Here is a 13,034-nt window from a genome sequence, read left to right as displayed (position 1 = left end):
GTATGGCAGATAAAGCTCGTGGTTCATGCGACGTCGATATTCACCATCAACGCAGATTGGTCCGTAGATCTTTCGAAGAATTTTTCTCTCAAACACACTAAGCACTGCCATGTCTGCTTGCGCAAGTACCCAGGCTTCGGAGCCATACATCAGCACGGGTAGTATCATTGTTTTGTAGAGCGTTATTTTTGTTTGACGAGATGTGGCTTTGTTTTTAAACTGCTTACTTAAACCAAAGTAGCATCTGTAGGCCAACACAATTCTTCTTTTTATTTCACAACTGATGTCGTTTGTTGCGTTTACGGAGGTGCCGAGGTAGACGAAGCCTTTTACTACCTCAAAATTATAGGAACCAACTTCCACAGTTGGTCCGAGCTCAATGGACGCATTGCGCGTCGACACCATCAACTTGGTCTTCTCACCGTTTACAACCAGACCCACTTTAGCAGATTCTCCTTCGACCTTCATAAAGGTATCAGTTACTTGTTTTACTGATCGTCCGATGATGTCTATATCATCAGCATAAGCAAGTAACATGTGGCTATTGGTGTAGATTGTGCCACTTCTTTTGACGTTTGCCTCTCGTATAACCTTTTCCAGCAGGTTGTTGAAGAGATCACACGAAAAGCTGTCTCCTTGTCTGAAACCTCTTTTGGTACAAAACTCTTCGGAGAGGTTCTTTCCTATTTTAACTGAGAATCTCGTGTCAGTTAAAGTCATTTTACAATGCCGGTTGAGCTTTGCGGAGATACCAAATTCAGACATGGCTTGGAATACCTTTGAACGCAGCGGGCTGTCAAAAGCTGCTCTATAATCGACAAAAAAGTGGTAGGTGTCGATCTGCATATTTTGGGTCTTCTCTAGGATTTGTCGCAGGGTAAATATCTGGTCAATGGTGGACTTGTCAGGTCTAAAGCCGCATTGGTATGGTTCAATTATCTCGTTGACCATTGGCTTTAGTCGTTCGTACAATATCCCTGACACGATCTTGTAGGCAATAGGGAGTAGAATTATGCCTCTATATTTACAGCATACAGTCTTATCTCCTTTCTTGTGGACAGGATACTCAGGTTCCAATCGTCGGGTACTCGTTCTTCCTTGCAGATGGTGCTAACTAGTTGATAAATACACCTTATCAGCGTGTCGCCTCCTGTTTTTAACAGCTGGGCTGGTAAGCCATCAGCTCCTGCTACCTTATTATTCTTCAGCCGATTTATAGCTGTCTTTACCTCATCTTGGCTGAGCGGTATACATTCAATACCATCTTCTGGGATTAGGTCCGTGGTATCTTCGTCGTCTTCGCTGCTATTGGATACCAACAGTTTTGAAATATGTTTTTTCCATATCCTGAGCACACTATCTGTATCAGTTACCAAATTACCTTGCTGGTCTCTACAGGAGGATAGAATTTGGTAGAATTTTCGGACTTCATTCTGGTTCGTGTACATCTCGATTTTTTCACACTCCCGCTTTTCCATCTCCGTCTTTTTCCTGCGGAAAAAACGTTTCTCCTCTCTCCTTTTCTCCCGATATCTCTCTCGTGCCGCATTTTTTCTTCGGTAGCAGCACGTGGTGCAATGGTTAGCACGTCCGCCTTGCACTCAGAAGGTCTGCGGTTCGAATCCCAGGCCATGCAACATCAAATTTACAACGGTGGCAAAATTTCCCCTCAGTAATGCTGGCGACATTTCCTGAGTATTTCAGCCATGAAAAACTTCTCTACAAGTGGTGTCTTAAGACACGCCGTTCGGACTCGGCAATAAACAGTAGGTCCCATATCATTGAGCCAATATGAATCGGCGTACACTCGTTGATATGAGAGAAGTCCCCCTTGTCCCTTCGGGGATGCTGTGGGAAAATATGTGTGTATGTAGCAGCACGACACTCCTGATCATACCATGTATTCCTTAATGGAGGTCTCTGATATCCAAGTATGGATTTTGCGGCTAATATGTTATCGTATATATTGCGCTGATATGTTATCGGGATGAGGAGTGCTTTGATTAAGCAATTGGGCTAGTTGAGTGGAATATGCTGTGGCTATCTGTTGTGATTGCACCTTACCGATGTCTAACTTTCGTGTTGTGTCTGTTCGTACTTTGTTTGCTACGTTTAACCGGGTGCGTACCTTTGCTGCAACAAGGTAGTGGTCCGAGTCTATGTTTGCTCCTCTCTGAACGAACGTACATCCAACACGCTCGATGAATGTCTTCCATCTGTCACAACGTGAGCAATTTGATTTCTTGTTTTCTGATCTGGATGTCGAGATGTTGAAATCTGGTGCTGCTAACTACCATGTTTTTTGCCGCTGCGAAGTCTATCAGCCTCATACCATTGTCAGATGTTTCACTGTGGAGACTGAATTTTCCAACTGTTGGGCCAAAGACATTTTTTCCTTTCCAATTTTGGCATTAAAATCTCCTAGAATAATTTTAATGTCATGGGCAGGACAACGGTCATATGTTTCTTCTAAGCGCTCATAAAATATATCTTTGATCAGTTCGTCCTTGTCTTCAGTGGGAGCATGAGCTCAAATAAAGCTGATGTTGAAGAATTTTGCTTTTATTCGAATTGTAGCAAGTCTGTCATTCACGGGTGTGAAGCTGGAGACCAGGTGTTTTAATCTCCAACCAACTACAAATCCGCAACCAAACTCATGCTTTATGTCATGGCAGTTATAATACAGTGTGTCACCTTTAGGTGATGTTGTGACGCCTTTCCCATTCCATCGTATTTCCTGTATGGCAGTAATATCGGCCTTGTACTTTTCAAGCACATCTGCAACTGCATCTTCTCTATAAAGAGTGCGAACATTCCAGGTGCAGATTCGCAGATCAATGTCCTTAAAACGTTTGCGGGGGTCGTCAACTTTTGAGGGATTTTTTTCTTGTCTTTTGTTTTTTCATAGCTTTTTCCAGGGGAGGGTTACTAACTCTGCGCCCAAACTCAAGCTTTCAACGTTCTTATGGGTGAACGGGCAGCACATTTTGGCTCACTACCTTTAACGGGTGTTAAAGGCAGCTACCCCAGGTGACACCAGGGGGAGGTTAGTGAGATGAAAGAGGGACCAAGTTAAATCCTGGACTTTGCCATGTTAAAGCCGGTCAGGACCGTTCTTTGGTATCTTTCATCCCCCACGTCACTGTTGCGATCGGAGCCCGAAAGAAATGAAATTGGAACTCATAAATAAAAAACCCATAAAACCCTACATCTATTTTTTATTGTTCTATATAAAATATTTATAAAAATCAGGAAAATATCTTAATAAAAAATCAAATTAAAACGCTACTCAAACTTTTTATATATTTTGTCGAACACGGGTTTTGACCAACATAAATTATTTCTATTAAATTTTATAAAACATAATAGGTTTTTAGTTCGTAAGCAAATACCCATGTTCGGTTGTCATCGACAAAAATCAAATCTACCAAAGAATGAGAAAAAAAGGAAGTTCATCCAAGTAAAACTAACATTTGAAAAGCAACAAAAAGTAGTACAACAATTACCCTTTTTGGCAGTGCTTGTTTTCGGTGCTTAAAACGGAAAGGAGTAGATAATAAATTGTTGAAAATCAAACCAAAAAAATCGAAAAAATCACACTTAAAGCGTTGGGTAAAGGCAAATCAAAAGAAGAAAGAAAACAAAATTGCAATTTAAAAAGAAATAACAAAACACACGAGGTAAAAACAATTTAATTGTCTTTTCATATTTATATCTTCGTCTTTATCTTTGTTTAACTTCTTTTTCTGCTTTGTGATAAAGGGGATAACAAACAAAACAAGAGAAAAAGAAAACATTTTAACATAACGATGACATTCTTTAAGGCGATGACGTCATCGTATTGTTGTCACTCGTTTTGTTGTAAGATATGCTGCTGTAAAGAAATCAAGACAAAAATATACAGGAAACGGACACACGCATACACACACACATCAAACGAAAAATACACAACCACACACTGAGATTTTAAAAACAAATGGGGATTAGAGAAACTTTTTTTTAACAATTTTCAAACATTTTTCAATTAAAATTTTTAGAAGTTTTAGATAAGAAAGAAAGAACAGATTTGGAGAGATGGAAATATCAGATTTTCATTTAAGATTCATTATTGTTGTTGTTTCAGACTCTTGTCCAACATTACACCAACACGCTTATACACACACAGACACTTGAAATAGAAGAGTTTGAGACACATCGTGTTAAAGGAGAGACAGAGATGGTCTTTTTTTTAAAGAAAGACTTGAGTTTCCTTGAGTCTATTTCTTTTTTGTTTTACCTCTAAAGATATACAGAAGCAAGAGGATTATGATGATAAAATTGTTGTTCTTGTTTTAGTAATAATGAAAATGGGAGAAAAAACTTGTTAAGAGAACAAAATAAAAACGTTGTAAAAGATATGTGAAACTAACAAAAAATTGAAAATAAAAGGAATGGTTTGGTTTCTTTTCTTGATTGGCATCATTCGAAAACGCAAGTAAATGAAAGAAGAAGAATAACTCAAGAAATCTATATGGTTGATTAGACTAAAGGATTTTGAGTGAGAAAGAGACATGAAAAGGTACACAAATCCTCTAAATGGAAAAGAGGTTTTTAGCGGGCAATTACCTGGAGGAGGCATACTGGGTGCAGCACCATTTGGTATATAACCACTGTCGTCATCTGAAAGAGAGATTAAAGAGAAAATGGAATTAATTATTCTCAGTAAGAAAATAAAAATATAAAACAAAAAATAAACAAGTAAAAAGCGGTAAGTTCGACCAGGCCGAACTTTTTCTACTCTCCACCAGAAAATACTCTGATCGGACGGTCGGTACCGTTATATGGGGGCTACAATAAAACGTGGACCTACATATGTCCATAATTGTTGTTGGAGAAGTTTCTTGATCACTGGAAACCCTAAATGACAAATTATAGCTAATCCGGTCTGCAAATGTTGCCAAAAACGTCAAAATACTAGGACCAAAAGGTCCTAGAGGTCCTAAAGGACCTAGAGTGTTGGTCACGTGCTAATTATGTGCCCAACACTGTATTGTAATTTTCAGTGTCAAATGTCAAATTGCAGCTAGTTCGGTTAAAAATTGAAGCTAAAACCCTCAAGATACCTTAAATCGGGAGGTACCATTATATGGGACCTATACCAAAACGTGGGTGAGGTAGGGGATGGAAGATACCAAGGAACGGTCCTGACCGGCTTTAACATGGCAAACCCCAGGATTTATCTTGGTCCCTCTTTAATCTCAAGTGGACACTGACCTCCCCGTGGCGTCACCTGCCTTTAACACCCGTTAAAGGTAGTGAGCTAACATGTCCCGCGCGTTCAACCATAAGAACGTTAAAGACTTGGGTTTGGGCGTCGGGTTTGTAACCCTTCCCTAGAAAAAACAGCCTACTACAAAAAAACGAAAGAAAAGAAAAACAAATTCCTCAAAAGTTGACGACCTCCGCAAACGTTTTAAGGACCCTTATCTGCGAATCTGCACCTGGAATGTTCGCACTCTTTATAGAGAAGATGCAGTTTACGCATTGGCAGATGTGCTTGAAAAATGCAAGGCCGACATTACTACCATACAGGAAATACGATGGAACGGGAAAGGCGTCACAACAACACCTAAAGGTGACGCACTGTATTATAGCTGCCATGGCACAAAGCATGAGTTTTGACATGAGGTTAAAACATCTGGTCTCCAGCTTCACCCCAGTGAATGAGAGACTCGCTGCAATTCGATTAAAAGCTAAATTCTACAACATCAGCTTTATTAGCGCTCATGCTCCCACTGAAGACAAGGACGAACAGACCAAAGATATATTTTACGAGCGCTTAAAAAAAACTTATGACTGTTGCCCTGTCCATGAGATCCAAATTTTAATGCCAAAATTGGAAAGGAGAATATATTTGGCCCAACAGTCGGGAAATTCAGTCTCCACAGTGAAACATCTGACAATGGTATGAGACTGATAGACTTTGCAGCTGCAGAAACATGGTAGTTAGCAGTACCCGATTTAAGCATCTCGATATTCATAAGGGCACCTGGCTGTCGCCAGATCAAAGAACAAGAAATCAAATTGATCACGTTGTGATAGACGGAAGACATGCATCAACCGTGTTGGATGTACGATCGTTCCGAGGTGCAAACATAGACTCGGACCACTACCTTGTTGCAGCAAAGGTACGTACCAGATTAAACGTAGCAAACAAAGTGCGAACAGACACAACACGGAAGTGGGACATCGGTAAGCTGCAATCACAACAGATAGCCACAGCATATTCCACTCAACTGACCCAACTGCTTAATCAAAGCACTCCTCGTCCCGATAACATTTCAGGACAATGGCAAAACATTGCCCACTCCATGCAAACAGCCGCAAAATCAGTACTTGGATACCAGAGACCTCCACCAGGGAATCCATGGTATGACCAGGAGTGTCGTGTTGCTACCGAAGAGAAAAATGCGGTATATAGGGCTACTTTACAATCACAAGCAACGCGATGCGCACGAGAGAGGTATCGGGAGGAAATGAGAGAGGAGAAACGTCTTTTCCGCAGGAAAAAGAGAGAGATGAAAAGGCGGGAGTATGAACAAATCGAGATGTACAGGAGACAGAATGAAGTGCGAAAATTCTACCAAAGAGTGAAACAACAAACTGATGGCTTTAGAACTGGCACATCCTCCTGTAGAGACCAGCAAGGTAATCTGGTAACTGATACAGATAGTGTGCTAAGGATATGGAAAGAGCATTTTTCCAAACTGTTGGTATCCAATAGTAGCGAAGTCGACGAAGATACCACAGATCCAATCCCAGAAGATGGTATTGAATGTATACCACCCGGCCAAGATGAGGTAAAGACAGCAATAAACCGGCTGAAGAATAATAAGGCAGCAGGAGCTGAGCTGTTTAAAACCGGAGGTGACACGCTGATAAGGTGTATGCATCAGCTAGTTAGCTCCATCTGGCAGGAAGAACGCTTACCCAACGATTGGAACCTGAGCATCCTGTGTCCCGTCCATAAGAAAGGAGATAAGATTTTATGTTCCAACTATAGGGGCATAAGTCTTGTCCCCATCGCCTACAAGATAGTGTCAGGGATATTGTGCGAACGACTAAAGTCTATGATCAACGATATAATTGGACCATGCCAATGCGGCTTTAGACCTGGCAAGTCCACCATTGACCAGATATTTACCCTGCGGGAAATCCTGGAGAAGACCCAAGAGATGCAGATCGACAACTACCACCTTTTTGTCGATTATAAAGCAGCCTTCGACAGCCCGCTACGTTTAAAGGTATTCCAAGCAATGTCTGAATTTGGTATCCCCGCAAAGCTCATTCGGGTTTGTAAAATTACTCTAACTGACACAAGATCTTCAGTTAAAATAGGAACGAACCTCTCCGAAGATTTTTGTACCAAAAGAGTTTTCATGCAAGGAGGCAGCCTTTCGTGTGATCTTTTCAACATCCTGCTAGAAAAGGTTATACGAGAGGCAAACGTCAAAAGAATTGGCACAATCTACATCAATAGCCACATGTTACTTGCTTATGCTGATGATATAGACATCATGGGATGATCAGTAAAAGAAGTAACCGATACCTTTATGAAGGTCGAAGGAGAATCTGCTCAAGTGGGTCTGGCGGTAAACGGCGAGAATACCAAGTTGATAGTGTCGACGCGCAATGCGTCCATTGAGATCGGACCAACTGTTGAAGTTGGTTCCTATAATTTTGAGGTAGTAAAAGACTTCGTATACCTCGGCACCGCCTTCAACACAACAAACGACATCAGTTGTGAAATAAAAAGAAGAATTGTATTGGCCAACATATGCTACTTCGGCTTAAGTAAGCACTTCAAAAACAAAGCCACAACTCGTCCAACAAAAATAACGCTTTACAAAACACTGATACTACCCGTGCTGATGTATGGTTCCGAAGCCTGGGTACTTGCGCAAGCAGATAAGCAGTGCTTGGCGTATTTGAGAGAAAAATTTTTCGAAAGATCTACGGACCGATCTGCGTTGACGGTGAATATCGACGTCATATGAACCACGAACAGTATCTGCTATACAACGACATCAATATAGTTAAACGCATCGAGATGCAGCGATTGCGCTGGCTAGGCCATATAATAAGAATGAGCGATGATGAACCCGCTAAAAAAGCGTTTTAATTCGAGCCACATGTCATGCACGCAGAATTGGCAGGCCAAAGAGTAGATGGCACACACAAGTGGATGAAGATATGACAAGGCGCGGTATTCCAAAACACGAAACAGCGAGAATTGAAGATCTTTTCTTAGTTCGGTCTATGGAACAAATGTTCTGTAATGGGCCAGCTAAGTAAGTAATACCAAAACGTGGATCTTTACCATTTTTGGTGCAAAAGTTTTTTGATCTCTTGAAACTCCAAGTGCTAAATAGGATCCAATTTGGAAGGAAAATGTAGCTAAAATCCTGAAAATACCTTAAATTGGGTTGTTCCGTTATATGGGGGCTATACCAAAACGTGGACCTATATAGCCCATCTTCAAATTTGACCTGCCTATGGAAAAAAAAATCTGGTGCAAAATTTTAGCGTTTTATCTCAATTATTGCGGATGCTAGAATGACTACAACAAGCGGAGACGCGGACGGACGGAAATGGCTAGATCGTCTTAGAATTTTATCCTGATCAAGAATATATATATATATATATATATATATATATATATATATATATATATATATATATATATATATATATATATATATATATATTATAGGGTCGCAAATGATTAGTTCGATGTGTCACAAACATAAAAACAAACTTAATATACCCTCCATACTATGGTGCAGGGTATACAAATATGAAAAATAAAATATAAAAGAAATTAAATTTAAAATAACAAATATATAAACTAAACATAAAATGTCTTTTCAGAGAAGACCAATAGGTCATATTTAAGAATTCCGTTTGATATTGTTGTGTCTAAGCTTAATAGGCCGTCATATTGGATATAATAACTTATTACTTATTCTAATTATGTATATTCTATTCAACTTACCAGCTGTATCTTGTGACCCAAACATATCCTCGGTCAATTCATGGGCATACTCTGGCGGTAGTGCGGGGGCAGGAGGTAGTGCAAAACTTGGTGGTGCTGTGGGTGGTGGCGATTCATCACCACCCTCCGTTAATGGTTCACCATTTTCATCGCACTCTTCCACAACCAAAGATGGGAAATTGCCAAATTTACCATCCAATTCACCTTCCCACCAACCATCATCGACACCGTGAGCTGTCTTGGTGACAATCTTAATTATCTGACCCTCCTCAAAGGTAAGCTCATCCTCAGCTGTAGCATCATAATCGTACAAGGCAATACAGTACATAACATCGGATTTCTTTTTCTGTGGTGCCATTATAACCGACACTTGATCGGGTGATTGCATTGAATCCACCGTTTGGTCTTCATTGTCAACTGTATAATCGACAGATGAGAAAGAGATTTGTGAACGCAATTGATTAGCTCCACTACCACCATTAGCAGCTGCCACCGCATCCTGTTCAATGTCCAAATAGTTATGCGGTACATAACCTTCTTCGCCGCGATAATTGCGGGCTCTAAGCCAGCCATCGCCATCACCTTCGCCAATCACTTCCAACTGTTCGTTTTCGACAATTGTTAATTCGTCAGGATTTTGAGCCTTTAAAGGAATGAAAATAAAGTAAATTATTTATGAAGGTTGCAAAGCTTAGTGGTATCTCGGCGGTGGTACTTACAGTGTAACTATATAAAGCGGTACACTTGAATATGGCCTCTTTGGGTTCAGGAACAATGGGTTCTTCAGGCTCTTCTTCCTCTTCTTCACCACCCCAATTAACTTCAGTTGGATCTTCCCAACCGGTACTAGCACTCATAGCAGGTATTTGAGTTGTTGGTTCTGGTATATGTTCTTCGGTTTCTGTAAAAAAGAGGGAAGTGGTGAGATCTTATAAACGCCCAAGGGAAAATGTTGACTGCCAATGGAACTCTCAAAAGATATTTTATATTTTGTGTGACGTAGGGGATGAAAGATACCAAGGAACGGTCCTGACCGCCTTTAACATGGCAAAGCCCAGGATTTATCTTGGTTCCTCTTTCATCTCAAGTGGACACTGACATCCCCGTGTTGTTCCCTGGGTAGCTGCCCTTAACACCCGTTAAAGGTAGTGAGCTAACATGTGCCCCACGTTCACCCATAAAAACGTTAAAAACTTGGGTTTGGGCGTCCGGTTAGTAATTCTCCCCTAGAAAAAACAGCCTACTATGAAAAAACAAAAGAAAAGAAAAACAAACCCATCTAAAGTTAACGAACGCCGCAAACCTTTTAAGGACCATGACCTGCGAATCTGCACCTGGAATGTTCGCACTCTTTATAGAGAAGGTGCAGTTTACGCATTGACAGATGTACTTGAAAAGTACAAGGCCGACATTACAGCCATACAGGAAATACGATGGAACGGGGAAGGCGTCACAACAACACCTAAAGGCGACGCACTGTATTATAGCTGCCACGACACAAAGCATGAGTTTGGTTGCGGATTTGTAGTTGGTTGGAGGTTCAAAACATCCAGCTTCACCCCAGTGAATGAGAGACTCGCTGCTATTCGATTAAAAGCAAAATTCTTCAACAACAGCTTTATTTGCGCTCATGCTCCCACTGAAGACAAGTTCGAACAGACCAAAGACATATTTTACGAGCGCTTAGAAGAAACTTATGACCGTTGCCCTGCCCATGACATTAAAATTATTCTAGGCGATTTTAATGCCAAAATTGGAAAGGAGAATATCTTTGACCCAACAGTCGGGAAATTCAGTCTCCACAGTGAAACATCTGACAATGGTATGAGGCTGATAGACTTTGTAGCTGCAGAAACATGGTAGTTAGCAGTACCAGATTTAAGCATCTCGATATTCATAAGGGCACCTGGCTGTCGCCAGATCAAAGAACAAGAAATCAAATTGATGACGTTCTGATAGATGGAAGACATGCATCAAGCGTGTTGGATGTACGATCGTTTCCAGGTGAAAATATAGGCTCGGACCACTACCTTGTTGCAGTAAAGGTACGCACCAGATTAAACGTAGCGAACAAAGTGCGAACAGACACAAAACGGAAGTTGGACATCGGTAAGCTGCAATCACAACAGATAGCCACTGCATATTCCACTCAACTGGCCCAACTGCTTCATCAAAGCACTCCTTGCCCCGATAACATATCAGGACAATGGCAAAACATTGCCCACTCCATGCAAACAGCCGCAAAATCAGTACTTGGATACCAGAGACCTTCACCAAGGAATCCATGGTATGACCAGGAGTGTCGTGCTGCTACCGAAGAGAAAAATGCGGCACATCGAGCTACTTTAAAAAACAGTAGCAACGCTTAGCGCACCAGAGAGGTATCGGGAGAAAAGGAGAGAGGAGAAGCGTCTTCTCCCCAGGAAAAAGAGAGAGATGGAAAAGCGGGAGTGTGAACAAATCGAGATGTACAGGAGACAGAATGAAATCCGAAAATTCTACCAAAGAGTGAAACATCAAACTGATAGCTTTGGAACTGGCACATCCTACTGTAGAGACCGGCAAGGTAATCTGGTAACTGATACAGATAGTGTGCTAAGGATATGGAAAGAGCATTTTTCCAAACTGTTGGTATCCAATAGTAGCGAAGTCGACGAAGATACCACAGATCCAATCCCAGAAGATGGTATTGAATGTACACCACCCGGCCAAGATGAGGTAAAGACAGCAATAAACAGGCTGAAGAATAATAGGGCAGCAGGAGCTGATGGCCTACCAGCCGAGCTGTTTAAAACCGGAGGCGACACACTGATAAGGTGTATGCATCAGCTAGTTAGCTCCATCTGGCAGGAAGAACGCGTACCCGACGATTGGAATCTGAGCATCCTGTGTCCCATCCACAAGAAAGGAGATAAGACTTTATGCTCCAACTGTAGGGGCATAAGTCTTCTCTCTATCGCCTACAAGATAGAGTCAGGGATATTGTGCGACTAAAGCCCATGGTCAACAAAATAATGGGGCCATACCAATGCGGCTTTAGACCTGGCAAGTCCACCAGTGACCTGATATATACCCTGCGGCAAATCCTGGAGAAGACCTAAGAGATGCAGATCGAAACCTCCCACCTTTTTGTCTATTATAAAGCAGCCTTCGACAGCCCGCTACGTTCAAAGGTATTCCAAGCCATGTCTGTATTTGGTATCCCCGCAAAGCTCATTCGGCTTTGTAAAATGACTCTAACTGACACAAGATCTTCAGTTAAAATAGGAAAGAACCTCTCCGAAGAGTTTTGTACCAAAAGAGGTTTCAGGCAAGGAGACAGCCTTTTGTGTGATCTTTTCAACATCCTCCTGGAAAAGGTTATACGAGAGGCAAACGTCAAAAGAAGTGGCACAAGCTACAACAATAGCCTAATGTTACTTGCTTATACTGATGATATAGACATCATGGGGCGATCAGTAAAAAAGTAACCGATACCTTTATGAAGGTCGAAGGAAAATCTGCTAAAGTGGGTCTGGCGGTAAACGGCAAGAAGACCAAGTTGGTGGTGTCGACGCGCAATGCGTCCATTGAGATCGGACCGACTGTTGAAGTTGATTCCTTTTGAGGTAGTAAAAGAATTCGTATACCTCGGCACCGCCGTAAACACAACAAACGACATCAGTTGTGAAATACAAAGAAGAATTGTATTGGCCAACAGATGCTACTTTGGCTTAAGTAAGCACTTTAAAAGCAAAGCCACAACTCGTCAAACAAAAATAACGCTTTACAAAACACTGATACTACCCGTGCTGTTGTATGGTTCCGAAGCCTGGATACTTGCGCAAGCAGATAAGGCAGTGGTTGGCGTATTTGAGAGAAAAATTCTTCGAAAGATCTAGGGATCAATTTGCGTTGACGGTGAATATCGACGTCGTATGAACCCCGAGCTGTATCTGCTATACAACTATATCAATATACTTAAACGTATCGATATGCAGCGATTGCGTTGGCTAGGCCA

The 13,034-nt window shown here is 41.3% G+C and overlaps 1 protein-coding gene across 46 annotated transcripts in view; it reads right to left on the bottom strand.

The window, feature by feature from the left end:
• The window catches only part of nwk (FCH and double SH3 domains nervous wreck), a 49,536-nt gene that overhangs the window by 11,985 nt on the left and 24,517 nt on the right, over nucleotides 1-13,034 (bottom strand). For 24 of the 46 annotated variants that reach the window (XM_073983851.1, XM_073983861.1, XM_073983879.1 and 21 more), the window contains 3 exons: nucleotides 9,754-9,935; nucleotides 9,035-9,677; nucleotides 4,606-4,659 (listed from right to left, as the gene is read on the bottom strand). In XM_073983851.1, coding sequence (XP_073839952.1) covers nucleotides 4,606-4,659; nucleotides 9,035-9,677; nucleotides 9,754-9,935 — 879 coding nt within the window. Of the gene's footprint in view, nucleotides 1-3,506; nucleotides 3,534-4,605; nucleotides 4,660-9,034; nucleotides 9,678-9,753; nucleotides 9,936-13,034 lie in introns of all 46 variants that reach the window. The other 22 variants (XM_073983845.1, XM_073983873.1, XM_073983891.1 and 19 more) reach the window with 3 other exon arrangements.

The sequence above is a fragment of the Musca autumnalis genome, unplaced genomic scaffold (assembly GCF_047663935.1).
Source record: "Musca autumnalis isolate F117 unplaced genomic scaffold, ASM4766393v1 scaffold_4, whole genome shotgun sequence".
Classification (NCBI taxonomy): domain Eukaryota; kingdom Metazoa; phylum Arthropoda; class Insecta; order Diptera; family Muscidae; genus Musca; species Musca autumnalis.
Note: the sequence above shows the minus strand (reverse complement) of the source record. Positions and strands in the feature narration are given on the sequence as shown.